Source organism: Poecilia reticulata, chromosome 2, assembly GCF_904066995.2.
Source record: "Poecilia reticulata chromosome 2, P_reticulata-male-v2, whole genome shotgun sequence".
Taxonomy (NCBI): domain Eukaryota; kingdom Metazoa; phylum Chordata; class Actinopteri; order Cyprinodontiformes; family Poeciliidae; genus Poecilia; species Poecilia reticulata.
Window position 1 is genome coordinate 20,469,172 of NC_088831.1, and position 26,460 is coordinate 20,495,631.

At 40.0% G+C, this 26,460-nt stretch overlaps 1 protein-coding gene across 1 annotated transcript in view; it reads right to left on the reverse strand.

The window, feature by feature from the left end:
• Positions 1-26,460, reverse strand: part of tbx15 (T-box transcription factor 15) — a 54,745-nt gene that overhangs the window by 19,085 nt on the left and 9,200 nt on the right. The window contains exons 2-4 of the mRNA XM_081600044.1: positions 25,336-25,543; positions 20,511-20,612; positions 7,183-7,354 (exon numbers count right to left, since the gene is read on the reverse strand). Of these exons, the coding sequence (XP_081456170.1) occupies positions 7,183-7,354; positions 20,511-20,612; positions 25,336-25,543 (482 nt within the window). The remainder of the gene's footprint in view (positions 1-7,182; positions 7,355-20,510; positions 20,613-25,335; positions 25,544-26,460) is intronic.

The window sequence follows — 26,460 nt, forward strand, 5'->3', positions numbered from 1 at the left end:
TCCTTTCCGCCACGCTCTGCTCTTGGATCAGCCGTCAATCAGAACGCTGTGGGAGGAGCTGCGGTGTCTTTTTACCCAGCTCAGTAGACGTCGCACAAATTGTTATCCCCCCCGCCTCCCACCCAAAGAAAGAAAGAAATATCTCCTGACTCCATGTCTGGACTCTGGTTTCTCACCGGGGGAAGACATGGTTGCGCTGAAACGGCCGTTTGAAAACTCAGGATGGAAAAGACAGACATGAAAAGACCTCAGGTGGTTCGGCTCGTTTTCACCATTTTTCAAACCCCGCATCATAAATTCTAAATCTTTGCAGCCAATTAGCTCAGCATTGTTACTACAACAGATACTGGAAGGGGTAAGAAAAAAGAAGTCAGTTTCTGCTGTGTTTTCAAGTCAACGCTGCCTTTTTGTGTGCAGTAATCGTCTGGCTCTCTAGTTTTTGGGCTCTCATCCTGATGGAAAGTGTCGTCTTTAACTAATTTTCTAAAGTATTGTTATGCTTTTAGCTCCATCCATCTTCCTATCAACTGTGACCAGCTTCCCCAAGTACGAGACAAAAGAAAGCATGATGCTGCGACTGCCATGTTTGACTCAGAGGACGGCGTGTAGCTCCGGTTGATGTACTGTGTCAGTTTTTCGCAGTACATTGTGTTCTCTGCGTAGGCCAAAGAAATTAATCTTTTGTCTCGTCTCCACCACGTTCTCCATGTGTCATAATGATGTTCCCTAATGTTCTCTTAACAAAGCTCACAGGATTTATTTGAACCTCAAATTACTGATTAGATGAGCTCTAAATGCAATTGACTGCACATGTTTTATTCATTTATTTATTTTCAGAAGTATCCATAGAAAGAGGGTGAGAACTAATGTGCATATTTGTTCTTGAGCATCGTTTTAGTCAACCATCACTTTTGCAGTTGACAAAAAAAAAATCCCAATAAAATACATAGAAGATTGTGTCTGTAACGTCACAAAATGTGGGAAAATAAAAAGGAATATTATTTGAGTTGTATCTTTTTTTTCACTTCCGATACCGATATCAATATCTGAGGTTCAGTATCGGCCGAGACCGATACAGAAAACATCACTGAATGACTTAAAATGTTTTTTGTTTTTTTTAAACACAGACACGAATATACTGAATTACAAATTTATTTAATAATTCTGCACCAGTGCAGCACATTTGGATATACCAGCAGCTTCACAAGCTGACATACAACACAACTTTCATTTGTTCAGTCAGTGAAATTGAGAGTACAACATCCAATGTAAAATAAATGATATAGAAACTGGAAAAAAAGAAAAAAAAAGTTAACTACTTTGGTCAAACGTAAAAAAAAAAAGAAGCTGCAAATGTTTCAGAAAGTGGAATTAGGATTTATAAATATAATGTAAAGTAATTAATAAAGCATAACGTCGCTCTGATCTAGAGATTTTATCAATATCAGTTGTGTACTGTTCAAAAATTAGGATAAATTTTAATATATGAAGTTATGTATTTTTTGTAAAGTGCCTCGAGACGTCATTTGTTGTGAATCGGCACTATGTAACTTAAGTGTTTAGACATCTGTCTCCTAGCAACATTCGTTTTTTCTCAAGGAGAAAAAGCCATTTTCAAAGACAAAAAGGCAGGTCAAAACTAGAAAGCAGTTTATTAAATGAGGTGACACGAATTAAACGCAGATGACCCGGCCTCTTAACTCGAAACAAATGACTCAGGGAGCAGCCAGGGGACAAAAGGCTGACAGTTGTTCAAATTAAATTAAGTTAAGAAGAGATGTTTTCATTTTCGGCGGAGATAATCCCCTTCAGTCGCCTCCGAGGAGCACCAGCGGGGGAGGAGAGGGTGAATCGACAACCGCGCGTTGTTCATATCACTGGTCGGCGTCAAAAGCAGCTTAATGATGACCTTAAAAGATCGGCGACCGGATGAATAAATCACAGAGTGCAGATGAACCGGCTTGAGTTCAGCGGAGACGGGCAAAGGCTCAGAGCGGGGGGCCAGTCGCGAAAGGAAAGAACAGAGCATGCCCCGCATTTCATAACTGCAGAGGAACAGAAAGAAAGTTGCGTCGCTTTCTGGCCAATTACATGATTTTCGGGGCGGCGGGGAGGGGAGGTGGGCCACGACGGGCAGATGTTCAAAGCGGACTTTCAGAAATATTTACTGTGCAGTTTTACACAGTCTCACACAACAGCCCAGATATGTTACAATGCAACGCATCATTAACCATAAAGAACAAAAGAAAGCAACAAAAGGAAAAATGAAAAAAAAAAATACAAAAGATTTGGGTTATAGTCTTGCCTGCTTCAGAGTTTTATTAGATTTTCCCATACAGCAGAGACGCAGGAAGTACGCGATAGAGAGAGCAACAGGAGGGCGAGCGGTGCATTCAGGGACTGCGTCGTCTTCTTGTAGACAAATGATAAACATCAAAAATCTCCTGCCTGTTTAGGCTGTGTTGTTTTTATTTGGTGCACCATTGTCACTGTAAGAAGTCATTTTAATTTTTCTAGTTGTAGATAAACATTTATGACATTTTTACCTCTGGCCATTTTACACACACTTAATCCACTTCGGCGTTGCACAAAACTTTCTTTTTTTTTTTTCCTTATGGTTTATTGTATGACTAAATTATAACAAGATGTTTTGTACAGTTCATTTTTTGAAATGAAGGCTTAATTTGTGGTTCCCCGCTAAATTTTATTACCATACAGTCACAATCTTCCAAAGTATCAGCAACGCTGCCAAGCAGATTATTATTCATTTTTATTTAGACAAAAACAAAACTTTTTAAAATCTTTATGAAATTTTAGAAACCGTGGCAGACTTTACGTCCAGTACCACATTCAGATGACAAACAGTGACTAAGCGCTTCTCCAGAAACTTTGGTGACTCTCACACTAAAGGCTTTTTTTTTTTATACAAACTATTTTATTGTTCTAATCAACGTTAAGAACTCCTGCTTTAAACATGAGATCCTTCATCTTAAACTACCCTCCCAGAGCCCGTTAGCATTCGCACAAAGCCTGGTGTGAATACTAAGGCTAGTTAGCATAGCCATTGACGATGTCTTTGCCTTTAAGACATGGAGCACCACATACAAGAGTATATATATATATATATATATATATATATATATATATATATATACACACACACACACACAGAGATGATTAAAAATGATTACATGGATGCTCGTTTGCAAATGCTCATTGTTGCTCTCTGTGCTAGAAGTCACAACAATCAGAATGGAGCTATTTTTATTGAATTTATTTCCTCCTGTTTCACATTATCCTTCCTTTGTTTCCATTGAAATTCTTTTGTAATCTAAATTGTGAATTACTGAGAGGAAATATACCAAACAAAAGTTGAGCTGCATTTGTTTTGCTAGAATCTTTAGCGTAGCAATTTAGCTTTGGCTTCTTTTAAATCTTGATGCCGTTTCTGTAAGCATCTTAGCCACCTGCTTGTGTGGTTTAGGTCCACTTCTATTGGAACACCAAAGACTACTGATATTTACTTGTTCCTTTTTTTTGGGTGGGTTGATTTGATCAAAATCAGATACAACATGTCTAACACGACAGAAGGGAAAGCAGCAAAGAGATGTCACGTTTATGGACGCTACGGCTACATGTTAGCCATCGTCTCAGTGGGAACTGCAATTACACACGACGTTCGGATGGCGCCAAGAGGGAGACATTTCCAGCGCTGCACAAAATGGCAGCATCCAGTTTTATGTGTTCCCGGAAGGTCCCGGCTCCGTCGGGGCCCTGCAGATGATCACATCAGCTCGGCGGTGACATATGTAATAACATATGGTCGCTGGTTGGAAGTGTGTCTTTTTTTTTTTCCTCTCCTGCTGTTCCGTTCAAACTCTGTGTTTTTCCCGGTGGGTGTTTAAGGGCTAAAGGAAATGAATTTGGAAGCTCCCTGTGTGGGAAGTCCCACCGCTCCTTGTTTGACTTTTCTTTGTGAATTGCGGGTTTCTTGAAAAGTCGGTATCATGAGAAACAGGCAGCATAAAGTAAGTGTCATGAATCATCCGACATGCCAACAGAAGCGGAGTCTTTTTTTTTCTGTTTTAGAAAGGGGATTATTTATGTCCTGGCTGGCAAATTGTCAAGAAACATCTCCTCTAGTTTGGGATTGTGTGATAAAATTTAAAGATTTAACCACAGACTGCAGATGTACAACAGGCTTTACATGAGGGAGACTATTTTTATAACAGAGTTTTGTAATGCAAAATATTTTGAAATGAATGTGACACCACATGTTTGATTGATTTTCTAGATACAACTTGTAAAATATGACGCGATGACATGATTAGTTTTCAGTAATTCCATTTTAAAAAGATAATTACTCAAAAACATCATTCGATTTATGTAAGAAGACATAGAATGAAATGTATACCAACAGACTAGATCAATATTATTTTGATTACTTTTGACATAAGCTGCAGTACATGGCACACACCCACCACAAAATAAACACCATGACGACTCAAACATCCTGGCAATCGCCTAACAAAATTTGACACTATGCCATGCAAATGCTTCACTCACCTCAGGATTCTGGATACTTGAATCTCAAAGTGAAACTGAAAGCATGACCTATATGACCTATTTTTTGATTAAGTTGACTTAGAATTATATGACCACTTGTGGACATGCTCTAAAGCTACAGGATGTAACTTATATATATATAAGTTTACATATTTGTTAAAACTGTCACCATGTTGTGACACAATAGTACAAGATGCATAATCTGTGAAAAACATTCGCTCCTCTGCCTTCCCCCAGTGTTAACTGGAGAAGTTCACAGCTCAGTCAGAAACAACGTAGCACGCACAATTTGATTACCTTTACCTAAAGTTAATTCATAAAGCGACAATTGAAAGCATTTTTAATCTGAGGGCAAACCAGAAGACAAACAGTTCCAGTTCATATTCAAACCATTTCCATCTAAATTCAGCTCAGATCAATGCAATTGATTCCAATACATTCCAGTCATATTGATCAGTTAATGTGGGCTAGTAGGTGACTGAGGTCTAATCAGTGCAAACACTCTTACTTTACATCACCGATTCAGCCAAATAGCATGGATGACAACACAAATAGAGGAGAACTTAAATAAAAATGTGGATAAGTCCCCATGTTTTTAATTCCTGAAAGTCATAAAATCAGGCGCGAACTGCACTTTGACTGGGCCGTTTGTTCCTTCAGTTTATTCTCAGGGATGGATAAATGCTTTTATTTTTAATTCAAGAGAAGAAGAAGAATCCCCCCTGTCTCTAACTCCACAGAATGAGTGCAGTCACGTCGGGTTGGTATCTGGTTCTCTAATCCAGTCCAGGACTCATTTGCACTCATTGCATTCTGAGAACCTGATGTAGATCCAGCTGTAGCAGACGCACTGCCTGTGAATGTGGACTGATCAGTCGCGTCTGGTGCTGTTCTCTTGGCAACCAGATCACCGAGGATCCTGGTCGGCGCAAAATGCAAACAGGGTCCCGATTGTCTTCGGTAACGGAGCCGTTTGAGTCGCTTTGCCTGATTAGATACACGGAGGGCAGTAAATCAAAGAGCTGATGATTTTACTTGGTGCAATACGGTTAAATATTGCACCTTTAAACCCACATTATCCATTCAGAGCGGCCAAGAACCACTAAGAAACTCACTTCAGCTGACTACCTTTGTAACTGGCTGCCTGCGAGCGAGGCAGTAAATCAGGCGTATTGCGGTGAGACTTTGAGTTCTAGCTGCGTCGCTGCTTGAGTGAAATACAAATCAACTTCAGTCATTATGTGCCTTTACCCGAACCGTTTTATAACAAAATCCTTGTGCTGCTTGAAGGGAATAAATATTATGTATTAAATTCAGCACACTGGTTCAAATTCCAGACTTCTAATATGTTTCCCGTACAAGACGCGGACTTCAAAAAAGAGAAAAGAGCGTGGGAGGGCGGCGTGTGGCACAGAAGAGAGAAAATCGATTTTGAGCAAGTCTCACGGCCGCGTGAGTCATGAACGCATCGGGTTTACGAAGATATTCCCTTTCAAGTTTCCTTTCATGCAAATGCATCAAAAAAAAAAGAGAAACGTTTCCATCCAAGGATGGCTAACCCAGCTCCGGCACCATGTGAGACTCAAAAGGGAACGAAAATGAAAATCACAGCTTGAACATTGAAGTGCAAAAGTCTGTCGGGTGAAGCGGGACGCTGTGGTCTGACGTAGAGCCACAGAGAGGCAGAAAATGTAGAAAAAACCAGAATCAGACCATTTTAGGCCTGAGCTTCACAGCTTTTTTATTCTGGAGGAGATAAAAAGCCTTTAGTACAGTCACACTGCAAAACATTCGCCACAGCTGTCAGAAAGTGAGTTTAGCTTCATTTTATGTTTTGGTAATGAAATGAAATATGGCTTTCTGGACATTTCTAAGCCTTCCAACCCATTTTCAGCTCTTTCTTTTTTGTTTTACCTATTTTATGACACATAAGCCTGACTTAAATATTCTCTTGTGTTTTCCTTTTTGAACAGGAAATAAAATAATTGAGGAAATAGGAAATCCTGAGTTATTATAATAATAGTACTATAAAACAAGACAATGATGGTCAACCCAGACAAGCATCTCAATGAGACTCCCATGGAAAAACAGCGTCTTCAAATTGCCCGCAACACAGACTGCTGCAGAAGTCCCTTCCTGCCCACAGCCATCACTAACTACAGCAACTCTTTGAATAATTTTTAATTAATATGAGTAGCAGTAACACCGAAATTCCCTTTGGGATCAATAAAGTATTTTTAAATTTGAATTTAATAGAATTGCTGTCTGGACTTACTAGAAATTTGACTAACTTGAAAAAGTAAATTATACATTAAAAACTGTTTCAATTACGTTGAAGTTACAGTAAAAAAAAAAAATTTCCACAAAACGAAAAGAAATTCAAAACCTAACAAAACTATGAATTGTTAATATGTTTTATAAAAACATTTTTTACAAAAGAAAAATTCTCAAATAAATATTTTTTTTATTCATTATTTTTTTTAGATTATGCTTATGCAACAAAAGATGAATGTATTCATCTTTCATGCACTCAAACTGCATGAATGATGCAACACTGCGCACCGGGTGACGTGGGGGCTTAAAAAAAAAACTAAATAAATAAAGACGTTTCCTTACGTGTCCCTGGTCGTCCAGCTCGTTGTTGGTGAGCTTGAGCTTGTCGAAGCTGACCACCTGCCTCATCCAGGTGTCTCCTGAAGCCAGAGAGTCCGGATGGATGTAAACCCGCGGCGGCACCGGGGAGTCCGCGTTTCCCGCCACCATCCACTTGGAGCTGTGGTACACGTACCTGCACGAAAAAAAAACACAAAACAACGAGAACCGCAGCGTGAACAACCCAACTAAAACACGTAATTATGTTTAGGTTTGGCTTGAAATAAAGACGGGTGAATCCGAAATGATTTATTTGGGTTTTTTTTTTTTTCTTGAAATATTTCAATATATCACCATTACCGAAACTATTTTCGTCTCCGTTTTGTATGCCTGTTTCTGACGCTTCCGGTGTTAACATTTGACGTAAAGTTATCGGCGCTCTGACGTTGGCCTCGTCACCTCACTGAGGTCAGTTCACGGTCGGTCTGGTTCTTATGACGCCTGCTTTTGAAACCCTTGAAAGGCGTCAAGAGTTTGTTTCTCTCTGCTGAGAAAAACCCCCCTAAACGTCGAGCTGCGTTGCCACAATACCGACTGCAAAAAATAAAAATCCAGTCCGCCGTTTCTCCTGTCCACTTAAAATATTCAACAAGGCCAACATAAAATATCCCACATGCAGTCACACGCTACGTAGTTTCAATTAAGCGTGGCCATAATATTTGATGATGTTGTGCACAAGGTTTTGGTACTGTGGGGAGTTCCACCCATTAAACAGCAGGAAGACGAGAGGAGAGAAAAAAAGCCGAGAGTAATATAAAAAAAAAAGTAAGTATTGTTAGTGTTAGTTTTACAAAAACATAAGAGTTCAGTTAGTACCTTGGTGTGGAGAAAAATAACAAAAGAAGGAAGAACTGAAAGGACAAAGAAATTAGCGATGACGGTATAGAGTAGAGCGAGGCTAACTAACGTGGCGGCTTGTCGAGAGAGAAACTCAGAGGTAAATAAAGTGAGCGGAGGGGTAGAAGAAGTAAGAGGGAAGGGAAAGGAAAAGAAGAATGGCAGCGTACGGCTGGAAATAAGTGAGGGAAAAGAGAGAGAGAGAGGGAGAGGAGCACAGCTGTTTGCTTTTAGTTCTGGCCCTGAGCTCAGTTGAAAGTGTTTTATCTGCAGAGCCTCTGCCAAAGTCATCACTCACTCCTGAAACATGGACAAGACTCTCATTTGGGCCTTTTGTTATAGCCTTCGAAGGGCTGCACCACCCTGTTTAACACACACACACACACACACACACACACACACACACACACACACACACACACACACACACACACACACACACACACACAAGAGAGAGGCAAAAATTATACATTCAGCCACAAGCAAGACCCACATGTGTGTGTTAGAAGAAAACAAACGTCACGCATGGCAGAAGATATTTCTGGTCTGGGATGGTCACACTCTCACCCCACACAGGCACATCAGAACTGGTCTTCCAAACATTTTCACACTTTGTCACGATACAAACGTGCTTTCCAATGTATTTTATTGGGATTTCCTGTGACAGAGCAAGACAAAGTGACGCATGATCGCGAAGTCGAAGGAAAACGACAATTAGTTTTCAACAATTTTTCACAAGGAAAAATATATATAAATGTTTTGTTTTTCATGCAAATGGTTCTAACTGGAACCTTTAAATTCACGTGTTTCTGGTACGTCCATAAATCCAACGCACAAGCGACATCCGCCAGCAACAATGGATGTCTCTCGTCCCACAGGCGGCTAATTTTTGCTAAAAAAAAAAAAAAAAAAAAGATCTTATTGGACGCTGGAGAAAACTATTGTGCTAAAAGGAGTTAGCCTATCAGCAAAGCTAATCGAGACTATCTTTATAGCTTAGCTTTATGGTGTACGGTGTTTTTTGTATACTGTACTGTTTTGTATGTTATTAATTTATGTTCTTCTTTCTTATTGATGTCTCGTTTTTGCTGTACAGGTTAAATTTTCCACTGTGGGACTAAAAAAGGTTTATCTTACCTTAAACTAGAATCTCAGCGCTAAACATGTAGCAACTAGCACAGACGTCCCCGATGCTAATGTTAGCGTCCAGAGTTCTAAATAGGTTCTATGAATGATCTAGGGTTTCTGAACTAATCGAAAGATGAGTAGGTATAACATCACTTTCCTCCAATCTGATTGGTGAATAACCTGAATAACATTAAAAACAATAAATATCGTTATTGTTCAGCTCATGTGTGTTTGTTCAATAACCTAGCAGAAACAAAAGGTCTTCTAACTGAAAATGTTGCTTATTTTGTTGACTTATACTTCTATTAATTAACTACAGACCGTCCTACTGACTCAATAGAAAGTCTGAATCGAGTCCCACCATTAATTTAAAGCCCAGGCCTTTATGGCAGGGACCCTCAAATCTGGACCTGGAGGGTCGGAGTCCTGCAGGTTTCAGATGTGCCTCCACTTTCAACACACCTGAGCCAAGTAATGAGGCCATTAGCCAGACTCTGGAGAACTTGAATGCATGGTGAGGAGGTAGTTCAGCCATTTGATTGAGGTGTGTTGAACCGGGCACACATCTGAGAGCTGCAGGTCACCGAACCTCCTGGCCTGGATTTGACGATCCTCTGGACCCCTCTCACCACACCCCCTGGGTGGAGCTGTTGACAGGACCTGCACTGACTGCTGACTCCACAAATCTGACCTTAATTGGGGGACGGAACGACGAAAGTCGTCGGAAGAAAGTCGTAAAATGTCCGTACTGTAGCAAGAATGTGGAACAAAGAGCTCGGCTCAGAAGGGACCGAAACAATCGCAACATGGAATGTGTAGCGGGACACTGAGCACACTGTTCCTTTGGGGGAAAACTCGGTGGATGCATGGAAACTCAGGGAAGCAGTTTGGAGTTGATAGGTAGAAGGATGGAGATAAACGTAGGGAAAATCGTGCAAGAAAACCTTGTTAGAAGGTGCAAAACTGATCCAATCTTACAGGAAGTGAGCTGGTTTTGCAAACGAGCAAAGTTCATGGAGCTATCCGGCCAAAAAAACCTGCAGCTGTATGTGCAGTGGATGGTGGTTTACAGGAAGTCAGAATACACATTATTTTGAAAATAATTCATCGTTTTCCTCTTACTTCACAATCAAAACGTTGTTTAGGGTTGCAAAAAAGCGAAAGCTGGCCAAGTAATTTTAGTCTAGATTCTAGTCCAAATATCTTATTTTACTTGAAACATATAAAAACTAACAAAACGTAAATGTTCAGTTAGACATATGGGCTTGTTTTAAGTCAATATTGAGGAAGATGTGTTGGTTCTACTTCCACTGGCAGATTATTTCTATCATAAAATTTTTCCAATTTTTCAAAAATGATTGACCTAAAACAAGCTCCTATATCTTACTAAAAGGTTACTTATGAGTTAGTTTTGTCTTATTTCAAGTGTACTAAGATATTTGCATTATAGAAACTAGATAAAAAAACTGGCTAAGAGTTTGTGTTTCCTTAAAATACTCTAAGCTTTGTAATACAACCAAATGTGGAAGAAAATCTATGGGTTTGAATACTTTTCTAAAGCACTTTATCCAGAAAATCAGTTTTAAGATGCTGCGACAACAAATCAAAGCCAACATTACTGACATGGACATGGACAGACATGGACATGGACAGACATGGACATGGACAGACATGGACGGAGTGAGCAGGTTAAGTCCTGAAGACGCATCGTGGCAGCAGAGAAGTCAGACCAGTCGCTGTTTTTGTGATGTGCACATTTTCTACACTTCTCCCTCAACGTGTTCCAATGTACGCTTTAAACCGCACACATGTACATAGAAATGGATTGTAAACATGAACTACGCATAAAACATGCCTTATCTGCAACCCAGAGAGTCTGAGAGGCTCTCTCAGAGCGTCAGTGTTTTTGTTTTTTACTTCATTTCTTCTTATGATTTTTTGTGCTATTTGCTGAGAGCAAATGGATGAAGTTGATAATAGATCAAACTTTTGGTTTATAAACCTAAACTATGTTCAAATTAATTACATGATCCATTTCAGAATCAACTTCTATAATAGTTTTTATCTGCATTGTGTTTTAATCTAAGAAAATATTCCAGCAACTGTACATTCTTAAAAACAAACCATAAAAACTGACTTTAATACAGTTAATATGGTAAAAAAAAGACGTTTTGTGTATCCATCCATCCATCCATCCATCCATCCATCCATCCATCCATCCATCCATCCATCCATCCATTTTCTTCCGCTTATCTGGGGTCGGGTCGCGGGGGCAGCAGCTTCAGAAGGGAGGCCCAGACTTCCCTCTCCCCAGCCACTTCTTCCAGCTCCTCTGGGGAATCCCAAGGTGTTCCCAGGCCAGCCGAGAGACGTAATCCCTCCAGCGTGTCCTGGATCTTCCCCGAGGCCTCCTCCCGGTGGGACGTGCCCGGAACACCTCACCAGGGAGGCGTCCAAGAGGCATCCTGACCAGATGCCTGAGCCACCTCAACTGGCTCCTCTCGACGTGGAGGAGCAGCGGCTCTACTCTGAGTCCCTCCCGGATGACCAAGCTTCTCACCCTATCTCTAAAGGAGAGCCCAGCCACCCTGCGGAGGAAACCCATTTCCATCGCATGTATCCGTGATCTCGTTCTTTCGGTCATGACCCAAAGCTCATGACCATAGATGAGGGTGGGAACGTAGATCGACCGGTAAATCAAGAGCTTCGCTTTTTGGCTCAGCTCTCTCTTCACCACGACGGACCGGTACAACGCCCGCTTCACAGTAGACGCTGCCCCAATCCGCCTGTCGATCTCCCGCTCCCTTCTTCCCTCATTTGTGAACAAGATCCCCAGATACTTAAACTCCTCCACTTGAGGCAGGACGACCCCCCTGACCCGGAGAAGCCACTCTACCCTTTTCCGGCTCAAGACCATGGCCTCGGATTTGGAGGCACTGAGGCTCTTGGGACTTGGAACGTCACCTTTAAGACTATAGCCAATGTAAATAAACATTTGCATAAAAAACAATTGTTAAATTTTTAAATACTATGCTAAAAATAATGTTATCTCAATTGTAAATTTGATAATGATCCATTTTGTACAGGAAAATGTCCGCCTTAATGCACAAAGAGTCAAAGGTCACGAGAGAGATGCTGAGTCACATTCATATTTCTGCCATAACGCCTTTCACTTAAGCAGTGCATAAATGAATATTTAAAAATTAAAATTCAAAAATACTTTATTGAATCCAAAGGGGAAATAAAATGTTGCTGTAGCACGCATTAACTCAAAAGTCTTCAAAAGGTTCTTGTAGACGGTGATGAGCTGTGGGCGGGAAGGATCTCCTGCAGCAGCCTGTGTTACAGCACATTTGAAGAACCCTCTGACTGAAGATGCTCTGTTTTTCTAAAGCAGTCAAAAAGCAACCTTGCAAGATATTAAATTAACTTTAGCAGACTTCCCCGTGCAGACAACGGCGGGATACACCTAAAAAAGTGGCATATTTATTAGCTCACAGGGTTAAATAAGCAAAAACACTGAATACTGAATAATCACTGCATTCATTTTTCCCAACATGTTTACTGAGTCAACTGAACTCTTTAACACACTGGGAGCGTCATGGTGACGTTTACTGAGACATAACAGATTCCTTACTTAGTTGTAAAGAACATGTTTAAAAAACTTCTCGTTTGGATTATTTAAGAGAAAATAATAAGACCTTGGTTTTGTTGTTTGTTTGTTTGTTTGTTGTTTGCTAATCCGATGCCACCAGTAGCTATTTATTTATGACTGATACATGTATATTTAGCATCTGTGTTGGGAAAAATGTGATTTCTCTCGAATTAAGATGCTTAATCTTCAGCTGAAGACTTTAAGTTTAGCAAGTAGTTTATAGATAAGATTCAACTTTATCTGTCATACAAACCATGTACCGTTGTTATCTTGCGTTGTTTTGTGAAAACGACAAGCTAAAGAATGAGCGTTAGCTTCTCGGCTGAAAGGAACTGCAGACGTTTATAGCGGTGAGACTATCGCCACTGGTGACCTCTTTTCGAATCAGTTTTAGGGTTTCCCATGAATTCAAAAACTGGGATCTACAGTTTGTAAAAGGGAAAGACGAAAAAAATTCACTTTGTAGTTAAAATTCAATTTGGTTAAAATATGCAAAACTAATAATTTACTCAGCTATCTGGACAGTAAACTAAGTTTTCGCCGTCACGTTGTCACTGCAACGCCGCGCTCTTCTCCGCAACCTTTGACCTTCACGCCCTCTCTCCCCCTTTCACAGACACAAACCTCAACAAAAGGTGCCAGGCGTTCCTGCAATTTCCTGTTTGGAGCGCTGTTTAGGGTTACGCTCGGCGTAGCAGGGAAAGTGTTAAGGAACGAGGAAACTCAAGCTCCCCAAACGGGACTGGAAATCTGATTAGTCCTCTTGCTTTCATCTTTCATAAATCCGCCATCTGGCACCGGCACGATCAATAAAGATTGGACTTTATGTGACACTCTTACTGGACAGATGGGGATGAGAGAAGTGGAGGGGGAAGGAGGGCAAGCTTTACGACTTCTCAGCCAACACCAAGCCATACAGCTGACAAAACTAAACTGAAATGCGCCCTCAGATTCTCTCCCTATATTACATTACCGCATACACAAACACACACATACGCACACACACATACACACACATGTGGCTCCAAGAAGTAATTGCTAAAAGCGCGTGTTTGCAACACGGTTAGGCTGGCATCGGCCCGTATATTGAGTTACTGCACTGACAGAGTGAGCATCCTGGGCTGAATGTTTGGCTCGGGCTCATAAAAGAAAAAGGCCAAAAAGTTTTGAGAGAGCAAATGTGTCCTCTCAGATTTCCGTACAAATAAAGACCAACAACCATCAATATGCTTCTCGCTCTCAGAGCATTCTTGGTCACCGCTGATGTGACTAATGCGAGAATCATGTGTAAGTTGGTCCTTCAGTTTGGGGTTCAGACCGGGCCAGGCCTCTGGAGGCCTTAATGTTGGCCTGGAAGCACTGGTAGCACAAATGTAATCTGACAAATAACATCCAGAAATCAGAGATTCACACAAACTGGATGGAGGGTTGGGTTAAAATCAAATTTAGTTGATAATTTGGATGGTATGAATATTCTGGTAAACTCTGAAAAGATGTATTCTTGGGAACAAAAGCAAATCACTGTGATTTTTTAAAGTTTTTTTTTTATTTTTCTTTATTTTTTTAAAGCTTTGTAAAAATGAAGGTTTTAAAGCGGTGAGTGGTTTACTTGCAGCTCAGTTTGCCCTCACAGGTGCAGTGCTGTTTTTCATTTGTAAATGTGTCTTTAATGTGAGCGTGTGCATTTATTTTCATAATTGTGAAGAATGAGAGTCAGATTTAATACTTAGTTCGACCTAAACACTGGGTTTATGTCGGTGGGACAGAAGTTAGGGACTCTTAGCCAAACCAAGTCCAAAACTGTAACCTTGTTTTTTCAGATTGGAGAAAAGACGACGAGGAAGCTCCTCATTCAGGCGGCCATGTTGAATGGCGACCTGATTAAACTTCACTGATCCTCTTCCTCTGGATGAAATAAGAAATAATACAAAGGTAAACTAATGCTGTATAATGCCAGTAATCACGGTGAGTTGTACTGATGGCACTCAAGAGGAAGAGTTTGTTTAATAAAAACAAAATTAGCTTTTCGATGCTAATTAGTGCCAGCTAGTACCCCCCTCCTATCGACATGGTAACTGAAGGATTTTGCTCGGATGTTGGAATGACGTCAAACTTGATTCAAGCAAGTTCCTCTTCCAAATTCAACAACCTGTGAGATTTGCTACTTGTCGTAGCACCAGCTACCGTTAGCAATACGACTTAGTTCTCTTTATTTTTTTTGTGTTCAAGACTTAAAGAACATTTTCACAAAGACGTTTCACAGTAGGTTTGTACCACTGGTTTAATGAGTCACAAACTGTGTGAATAGTTAGTAAAAAAAATTAAATCTCACTACAGCTTATACAGACAGGTTTTGCTGCTATGTTTAAGTCTAAGCTAGCAGCTGTGACTCCAGACTGTCCCAACGGGAAAACGTCAGCTAGAAATGTGGAAAACGCAACTTCCAAGCACAAACAGAATGCACCATTGACAACATTAAGCTGTGGAAATATATTGAGTATACATTTTGAGTTTTTGCCGTTTTAGAAATCGAATTTTTACAAATGTGTTAGTAGTTTGGATTATCTCTTATATCGCACCCTCTGGTAGCCTCCATGTTAGACACTGGTCACTTTAACCAACTTTTCAGGTTGAAAACTTAACTTAGCATGTTGGGTCAAATCTATAACGAATCCTGTTTTGCTAAATCGACTCTTGGATCGGTTCATATGTTGGTGAAACAGTCCTAACTGGATTGTCTTTAAGCTAGCATCTTTAGTAATGATGAGAGACTTTCCAGAGGTTGTGCATAGCAACACAGAGTAAGATCCTGAAGAGCTGTAAGTGTGTTTCCAAACCAAATAGATGAGTTAGGAAATGCTGTGCTACACACAGGAATCGAGGCACTAAAATCACTGACATTAAACATTCCCAAGCAAGTTGTTCAGCATAAGCAATTGCTGCAATGTAAGCATTTGATGAGCAGTACTGTGAGGCGCTGCTGAAGCGGGGCAAGCGGCACTGTGCAAAGCGGGACCGATCCCAATAAAGCCCCACATTTCCAGAAGGCAAACTCCCAGGCACTGTGAGACACACCAGTGACAGAGGCCGGCTGGGTTTGCAAAGCCCTGTGGTAAATTCCCCAGCCTGGAAGAAAATCCTATTTAATTTTACAAGACCTTTCTGGCCTCTAAAAATCCTCCATGATGTCTTGGTTTGCTAGTGGGAGACGCTGCAGAGCGGAACGCCTACAGAACGCTCTGGTGGAAACTTTGTGTTTTCTTCTTCTTTTTTTTTAAGGTCAAATCAAATGATCTGATTGCAACAGTGAAATTATAAGAGTCGGTCGTATTTTTTTTTGTTTATGAACGTTTTCCTTTCTGCTTGATAAGTCTGGTGTAAATAAACCTGCTCTGCAGACGGGAGGAGATGGTGGATCTTTGTCTCCTGTTACCTTTAATAACTTCTATTCTCACACAGCAACACATTTGAACTGACCTGCTTCAATCCCATCAATAAAGTTTCGTCTCAGACATTCAGCAGACTTCTAATACTCTGCTTTTTTTCCTTCCAGAATCATCTATTCAAGGTGATTCTGGCTAAATTAAGGGGTTTAATTTCTTTTAAGCCTTTTTTCTGTTCAGTTTCAAGCCAAAGTTTTAAACATCTTTAACTCCTTGAGTTATCAAAGCAAATATGGGAATGTTACCCATGGGATTGGTGAACGCCTGGTCAAACAGTAAAAAAAATATGTATAATTTTTCAATTCATTAAACACATGAAAGCTACAAATTCCCAACATTTTGGAGACTGTAAACACATCAGTCTCCAGGATTTCCTTTAATGTTGTTTTTAATAAAAATCAAACATTTGTCTGATTCTTTAAAAGTTTTTGAAGACTTGTCATTCCTTAATTTTTTCTGGTGGATTTAAATCTACTAACTCCATCAAAGAACCTGAAGAACGTAGTTATTTTTTATTTATTTATTTTTTGTCTGTTACAGTGAAAAGAAAAATCTAAATCAGTCAAAATCTGATTTGGTATCTGATCTCTGATTTTGACTTGAAGACTTTCTACCGTAGCAAAGATAAATACTTAACTATGAAAATTTGAGCCTTGTGAGTAGGATTTAATGAGGGACTTAACTTCAACTATCAACTTCAAAATCTAAAAGTGTAAAACTTTACGAAAAGAAATCCGAGTCTGGCTTGGAAGTCTTACCCAGTGATGTTAATATTCAACAGATGAAATATTCTCTTCACTTTTTTCCAGAGTTGTTTGACCCCTGTCCACTTTTTGCATATGTGGCGGCCGACGTGCCAGTGGTGTTTGCAGTCATAGTTAAAATTAACTAAAAAAATAACTAAAATAAATTAGCTTATCTGTTTTATACATTAAAAGCATAGTACTGTGTTCTAATCAATAAAGTTAACAGGACTGTTTAAAATGTCATTAAAATTTAAAAAGCATTTTCCATCATGTTCTACATTAAAAACTGTTATATGGTAAGATCTTCAGATTACTGCAAAAATTTTGTGTATTTATTTATTTATGGTCATTTTTAAAGGGGCAGTATTATGTAACATCAATTTTTTGAGCTTTCCATCGTGTTATAACGTCATTTCTTTATCAAAAACATACCTGGAGTGTTGCCTTGATTCTTTCACACGTTTGATAAATCCTTTAATCTCCATGGGAACCATTCAACTGTTCAGAACATCTGGGTGGACTTAGCCCCGCCTTAGAGGACAAAGCTCCTCCTCTGAGCTGCAGTTTCCAATCTTCCACAGCCACCCAATGCAACTCCCCCACTCAGCTCCTTTAGACTAGCCAGCAGCAATTAGCAAACAGTCCATCACAGGGCAACACAGAGACACACAACCACACACACGCAAACACTCACACCCATCTGCCTTTTACAGAGATGCTGGAGTACCCAGAGAGAACCTGAACATGTGAAATCCACGCAGGTCAGGATTTCAACCCAGTACTTTCTTCCTGCAAGACAACAGCGCAACCAACTGTACCACCATCCAGCTGTTTTTCAAAATCAGGGGAAATCCTGTCACAATGCTGCACATTTTGCTTTATTTATTTTCTGATATTTGCTATGAAAGGAGAGTAGCACCTCTCAGGAACTCCAGTGGCGACGACCAGGTTGCTGATCATGTGACTCATGTGATGTGAAAAATATTTTCAGCTTTGCAAAACAAACCAACTTTGAAACGCCAACTTTGCGAGTTTTTGTAGAAAAGTAAGTAATTTTTCAAAGTTGCAATGTTTCCATTATGCTAATTTATTTTCAAATTGTGCAATCATATGGTCAATGGAAGTGCAGCCAGACAGCAGTGTCAAGATATACGGAGATTTTAAAATGTATTCATTTAAAACCACTTAAATGTTCCATCATCCAATTCCTACGGTTTAAAAATAAGATGCAAGAGATAGTCCTGGAGTTAATTCATGTGTGGCTATTGCTGCACACTGTTGACCAGCTGGCTGAAAGAAGGCTGCCACACTTCTACCATCAGACCAATCAAGCTTTTTTTGTAAATACTTAATCTTGAGTAAAACGGAAACTACAGGTACTCCTCTATGTTTCAAAACTAAAAGCTGCGAGGAGCGTGTTTCTATGGTAACCAACTGCAGAGCTAAGCTAGCAACCTGATTCACTGATCACTTAAAGCCAGATCTTCATACTTTATGTACGTTATGTGCTTGTGTCCATGCATCACAATGGCAATCGGTGCATTTGTGTAATAAATTCAGAAGTAGCAGGAGTAATTGTTGCCTTTCTGCTCATATGTCACATTTTTATGAAATACCATAACACCATAAAAGTGGATTGAAAATCTCATTCCTTCTCATGCATAGCAGAGGTAAACATTGGTTAATTTCAGCCTTGTTTTTTCACTGTTCCAGTTGATTTCAACTCTTTCAATTATTTCTCTGAATGTAGATCTGATCAAATAAAAGCAATTTATTTGCTTAGGGTTAGGATTAGGCTTCCTGACATTTCAAGACTGCCTTCTTTTTGAACAGTGTGTATTCTCATCTTTCCCCTTTTTGAAGACTGACTACGAGAAACGGAGCTCCAGGTTACATCATATTATAACACAGGGAAACAGAAGGTCTTCGATTACTAATCGAAGTTAATTGGAGTAAATAAGAACTGCCTTGGTTGCTTTTGGGAATTGGATTTTGGTTTTCCTAATAGTACACCACCGCTGTTAAGGTTTTCTGTATTCGCTTTGTGTTTTTGTTTTGTCCAACGGATGCCAAGAAATGTGAAAGCGGCTCTAAATATCAACTCAGTTAATTTGTGTCAGCGTCCTGCGGCATCTCAAAGGAACCTCACACTTCTCTCAGCCTCTTTATTCAATCGATCATGTCTGCCTCTCGGCTCCATAGCAACGGCCTTCTGTTTTCTTTTGTCGCGCTCTCTCTCTTTTCCTCCAAAACCCAACTTTTGCAGTGATGCATGTTGGGAGTTGTGCTGTTCGCAGGCAGTCGCTGCTGGCTCTGCCGCTCTTCTCCGTGGGAGGATGATGATGATGATGAATACATTTCAATCTTCCCGTCCCTGGCCCCGACTACAGGGAGCGGCGCTGCGAGCCAGGATATCAGTCTTATAGCTTATCCAGAGCGATCCATCATACACACATCATCCTCCAACACACACACACGCGTGCGTCCGTGGCTATCTTTGTGGGGACCTTCCGTCGACTTCTGTTCATTTCTACAGTCTAACTCTAACCCTAATCACTACATACCTAACCCCAACCAAAACTCAATTCACACCTTAGTCCTAAATCTGACCCCTGACCCAAAAACAGCGTTTCCCCCTGTGGGGACCAGGCTTCGGTTCCACAAGGAGCAGTGGGTCCCCACAACGTGGTATGTGTCCCCATATGTTGTCCCCATAAGGTACTACAAACAAACACACACACATATACACACACCCACACACACTCTCTCTCTCGTTCTCTTAAAGAGTCCAAATGACCAGGGTGACTTTTCTCTCTCTTTTTCTCACAGTAGTGGAGTGAGGGCAAAAAGACCAACTTGCACTATCTTTGCTTAACCCAAATAATGTTCCGAATGACCGACATAACAGACGGTCTAAATGAGACGTGGACAACAACGAGGGGCAACCAGTGTTCGCCAAGGACTGATGTTTTGAAACCCGTCCAGGAAAAAAGATGTGCGTTTAATAAAACTGAAAGGCTGATCTGACTAACAGACTGAAGCTGACCTGATTTCCTGCTGATCAGTTGCATCTGTAGCTCTGATGTTGTTTTTTTTGTTGTTTTTTTTTCTTCTTTTTTTTCCGTTTTGCGTACAGTTTTATTTTCGTCGTAGCCAAAAAGCAGGTGTGACAACATTAGGACCATCCTGGGAATCCACAGCGAAGCCCGGAGAAATAAAATCCTCCCTCCCCCCCGGCGGACCTGTTCGATGAAGCAGTTGTTCTGCTCGGGAAAACTCTGGATTTATGAATTGAAATGTCAAGCATTGTAAATAACAACGACCGGATTTAATGACAGGTTTAGCGCTGAGAGCTTGCTGCTGTTTTGGATGATGCTCAGCAGCTTTCAGTCGTGTGTGTGTGCGTGTGTGTGTGTGTGCGCGTGTGTGTGTGTGCGTGCGTGTGTAAGTGTGTGTGTGTGTGTAGGAGGAGGAGAAGGGCACCTGTATCTCTTGTTGTCCACTGGCACGATATCCATCGCGATGTAGTACTGCTGGTGCGGGTCCAGGCCAGCAATTTTTACCCTCATGGCTGGAAACATCCTCCTGATTGGGGACGAAAAGCAGCAAAGATGTCACTGACCTGAAGACAACTTGACACTAGAAACCAGAAATTGCCATAAAAATGGTTGCAAAACCAAAAACTATCTATTTTTTTATCCTAAAAGGTAAACAAATGCTGTAACTCAAAGCATTTAAAGGCTTTCCAGGAGCAGTCAGTCTTACAACCAAGGCCGGTCCTGTTTGGGGCTCTCAGCAGCTTTGTTGGGGGCCCAAAAGAGGGCCCATACCAACATGTCAACACCAAATGATTAATCATTCCTGCGCAACTCTATGTGTGTAACACACCTATTGTCATTAGCATTTTAACTTTACAGGAGTAAAGTTAAAATCAATAATAGTCTTTTCCCTCCACAGACCGTAGATCTCTACATTAACTCTAGGTTTTACAAAATACCAGAAACATTTCCTAATCCGTTGGCAGGTCCAACGACAGAACTGGACTCCGAAAAATGATAAAAACAGAACAAGGTTGCTGCGATGCGTTTAGCTTCCTGATACCTGCTGAGATTAAGTGAGCAGCCAACATGCCTCTGTAGAAATACTCAGTAACAACTCCCACTATGAAGGGTGTTGCTGCTAGTGTGAAGTGGCAGCACTTATGTACGATGTGTTCACATGTCAGAAAAGGGTGGAATGTCTGAGCTTCCGGCAGGATGATTAATTATTGTGGTCGCTCAAGGATTTTATTTTTCAGTGCATTCCTGTAAAAAAAAAAAAAAATGAAGCTGTGCTGTTACTACAGTACGGAGAATCATTTTTAAACGGACGATTAACTGATTATACAATGAATAAAAACCTCACAAGACATAAAACATTGACAAAACGTTTTATTTAAATTTAAGGCATGTTAGGTGAAAAGGAACGTTTTTTAGTTTGTAATGATTATTTATAACTTCTATGTTCGTGGGGGGTGGGGGGGCTATATGACTTTTTCTTCTTTTATTGCAAACATAAAATTATGTAATGACCTAACTGAAGAGAAGTCTAGATAGATAGATAGATAGATAGATAGATAGATAGATAGATAGATAGATAGATAGATAGATAGATAGATAGATAGATAGATAGATAGATAGATAGATAGATAGATAGATAGATAGATAGATAGATAGATAGATAGATTGATTCAGACTTAAAACTTTCCCTTATAGTTACAAAAGTCGTTTTACATACATAAAAATAAAGTTATTGTTCACTGCAACAATTAAGATAAAATGCTAAATTAATATTAAATATATGCCTGAATAACTGGTTGCTAAAAATAAGACACAGTCATATTTCATTCATCATCAGCTCAATAATGAACTGTGAAACAAGTTGTGCTCAATGCAGAACGCAAACAGGACATATTTAAAAAAAAAAGAAAAAGAAAGGAAGATGGCGGCAGACCCCCTTCTTCTTCTGCTTGGGGCCTTATATATTCCCGGGGTGCCTCTGCTTTTTACGTCCCGCCCCCAATTTTTAATATCTGCTCAAATGTAAAGCAACAAATTCATATTATCGCTCGGGATTGTAAATAGTAATGACTGGACGTCACGGATGAGCTGCTGCACTAAAAGGGAAACCGGGTTTAAAACAAACAGCGGTCTGAGTCCAGAGGCGGACAGTTCAGTGCTTGAAATGCGGCGTTTTCCCCTCTTTTCATTTAAAGCTCGTAAATCGAGGCCTCGCTAACGAGAAAAAGAAAGAACCTCCCCCTCTCTCTCTCTCTCTCTCTCTCTCTCTCTCTCTCTCTTTCTCTTCTCTCCTTCCCCCCTCTCCTCTGGATTTATGGCCTTATTATGAGCAGGCCGTGAAATGCGCACGGCGACGGCCGTGTCCGCCTCATTCACTCTGCTTCAGCGCAAACTGATTGCTGTGCTATTTATGAGCTGATTACCAATTTAATCCTAATTTATTCCAGCAGCCGAGGGCAGCTTGTGTATTTCCAGTGGAGGGAGAAGCCGGGCCGTAATTTAACCCTGAAGGGCTGCAGCAGAGAGGAAGGGACCACTTTGGTTTAGACGAGACGAGACGCGCGCGCGCGCGCACACACACACACACACACACACACACACACACACGCACACACACACACACACACACACACACGCCTCAAAACTGTTTGGCAGCATAGAAAAAAATAAAATAAAAATGAATGGTTGTTTATTGCGAAGAGAGCTTATGCATATTTGCTTGCGAAGATGAATAAATGTTGCTTATGAAAGAAGCTTAGCCTTTTTTTCAGGAATATGAAGCGCAGAAAATAATAGAATAGGAAGCTAAAATTAAATAGTTTAAACGTCTTTTTTTAGTAACAACAATAACAATGTGAAATTATTTTTAATCTAATTGAATTTTGCTGTTATTTCTTGTAATTATATTTAAAAATAATAATAAAGACATGTCAATGAAACGTCACATTTTTTTAATGCCTTAATATGCCAAAGTTTCCACCCAAACATTTTTTTCCCTCTCATGCAAACAAACTGTACAATTTATTTGATTAAGATACGTCAGAAATTGATGACTCAGTGCGCGTGCCGGGTGGAAAGGCTCGCGGCGCTGCGAGCACGAGAAGCTGAGCGCGAGGTCCTTCCGCCAGGACACGGCAGGTCAACTCCTCTTTTTACTCGTTTTTTTTTTTTTTTTTTTTTTTGGTTTGTGCGCTTTAAATGAGCGCGAGCCCCAACCCAGAGCATGAAACAGAGGGGATTAATGAAAAGCAGCTCGTGCAGCGCTCCGACTTTAACCTGCTGCGCGCGAGAAGGCCCGAGCCGAGCCGAGAGGGTGCTCTCGGCTCGGCACGTGCAACACATTAACACCCAGCGGCAGCACAACGAGCGCGTGAGCGTCCGACGGAGACGAGGCTGAAGAAAAAAAAAAAAAAAAAAAAAAAAAAAAAAAAAATATATATATATATATATATATATATATATATATATATATATATATATATATATATATATATATATATATATATATATATATTTATAAATAACATATAAGTTGTCATGATTTAGAACACTAAGAAGTTGTCGTAACTTCATGTTTGGGAAAAAAAAAAGCAGTGGTGAGAATTTAATAGTTTATAGATGAGGATTATCTATAAACATTACAAACTAAAATAAAACAAAAAACAAACATCTATTCATTGACTTCAATATATAGTCCACGATAGATTCATATGATATTTTGAGAACACCTTTCCATTTTTCACATTTAAAGCTCTCCAGACGGTCTGTTAAGCATCTTCTATTAGATTCACTCCACACTGCTGTCGTGTTGTTTGTGCTTCCCACAATAATCTGAGGTGATAATAACCAGCAGAGGAATCACTCAATTACCTCTAAATATCTGTGTGCTTTCACACACAGAATGAAGGCCTGGTGGATTTCTGATGGTGTTACAGATCATTTATGTCTATTATCCAGCTCTCATCTCAGGAGTCTGACTGATAAAATAACACACTAAGACATCATCCAGCCATTTTTTTTTAAACTGTTTACAGCGTTAAGAAAATATAAGCAACTGACTAATAATTTTTATTTATTTTTTCCTTTTTAAATTGCATTTTGGCACTTCACAATTGTTGCCACCTTCATTCTTCCTACATCAGAAGCTGCCTCTGCACACCTGTTGGCATCACCAAACCAGCCTCTGAGGACCGTTTGGGCCGAAGACGCTCAGCTCAGGGGATAAACCGATGGGCTGAAGGTTAAGGGTCTCCTTTTGGTTCTGACACACTATTTTTCAGAACTAGGCAGCATGGATCCAACCCTGCTTCTATATTTTTATCAGAAGTAAGACAAAAAATAAAGAGAAAAACTCAGCAAACTAAAACTGATGGAGAAAAAAAAGAAGGATAAAAGTAAAAAAGAACAATCCATCAAACAGAACAAAGGAGCCAATCTTTTTTTAAGTGACAGTCTTGTGTAGTTTGTATTTAGACTTTAGCTCCTTTTTTTTTCTTATACTCTGTTTGGTCCTTGCGTGCGTAGACTTCAAAGACTTTACCCAAAAATAAGTAAAAGTATGAACATAAATCACAACAAATGCTCCAAATGCCTGACTAAAACCTTAAACACACTGTGTGGATGGATGGATGATGAAGGTCTTTACTGGTACAGGCCTTGTACCACTTAAATGAAAACTCATCCTTTAACACACCAACTACTTTATTCCTGCTAACGTTAAAAAATGACAAAATCAAAGGAAGTCACTCAGCTTTTATGTTAGAAGTGAGTCTAGGAAGATAACTGGTACATATACCTATGCCTGAATCGATAAATCAATTAATCACATAATAAATTAAAACGAGCTCAATAATTTCCATTTGAATGATTTGTCATTTTTCTCTTTTCTCTCTTTCTACCAAGAACTTGATGACGAAAGTCTTCACTCTGGTGCTTTGGTCTCAACTGTGGCGTTTTTGACCGGTCATTTTATTTAGAGAGAATACATAATTCATTTGATTTGTTATTTCTGCTGTTTTCTTTATTTATTTTGAATATTTAAAATGTCTTCCAGTTCCACTGCTAAATGTTAATTAGAATTTAAACTCCATTGATCTTTGAGAATGTGCTGTTGCACTATTATGCAGTTAAAAAAAATTAAATAAAAAAAATGACCATTTATCGCAGTAAGTTCTGGGGACAGTTTATCGTGGAGGAGCCTAGCAGCAGCCCTGTCTGTGCCTCGGTCAGCAGCCGAGCGCACCGCCTACCTGCCGGCCTTGGTGATGATCATCTCCGTGCCGATGTCGTGGAAACGCTTCCAGAGGTCGGCGCACTGCAGCTCCACCTGGATCTCCTCCATGGAGGCCGAGGGCGAGGCGTCGCAGGCGCCCGGGGCCAGGTCGGCGGGCGAGCCGAAGGAACACGATGTCCTCTCGGCCAGACCCTCTCCATCCGAGCCGGGGCTCGCCTCTGAGTCTGGAAGGGGGCGAAGAGCGGGGGGTGGGGCGGGGGGAGAGAGAAAGTGATGAGGAAGGCGGCTCTGGATTAACCGAATTTAAAAAATGAAGATATAAAAAAAACCAGTGTGTTTTTCTTTTCTATTTTTATTTTCGTAGAGGAAAGTTGGCTCGTGCGAGCGAGCGCGCGCTGCAGCGTCCCTCCTGTGAGTCTTCATCACCGGACCCCCCGCCGGGGCTTGGCTTGCCGTCTCGTGGAGACAGAAGCGGGTTAAAAGCTGCGTGAAGCTTCTGCAGAGCTACGAAGAAACATTGTTGCGCTCTTTTTTTTTTTTTTCTCCTGGCCAGGCAAACGACGATTCCAATAAAAAAAAAAGGTCTGGGATATGAAATGTCCCATAAAGTGATCATTGACAGAAAAGATGAATTCACAAAAATAATCAAACGGTTAAATCGGATTTTTAAAAAAGAAATAAAAAAAGCTAATTTTTTTAGAGACACGCCCACACTGCAAAAACACAAAATATTACCAAGTATTTTTATTTTAGCTTCTAGTGCAAATGTCCTAATACACTTGAAATAAGACAAAACTACTTGAAAAGCAACTTTTCATCAAAATACAGGAGCTTGTTTAAATTCCTAAATATTGACATAAAAGTACTAGAGTAGGAGAATGTCAAATTATTTCATGTATAACATGGGAAAATGTTCTGTTATGAGTTAAATAATCTACTTGTACTTCTGTATCAATATTAAGGATTTATTTACTAAAAACAAGCTCCTATCTTGAACAGTTACTTGGAAGCTTGTTTTAAGTCAATAACTTCTTACTATTCACAAAAAAGTATTAGTTAAATTTCCAGATTATTTCACGAGGAAAAAAATGCTTAGTTATAAATGAAACAATCTACCAGCTGAACTTTTTGTTATATATTT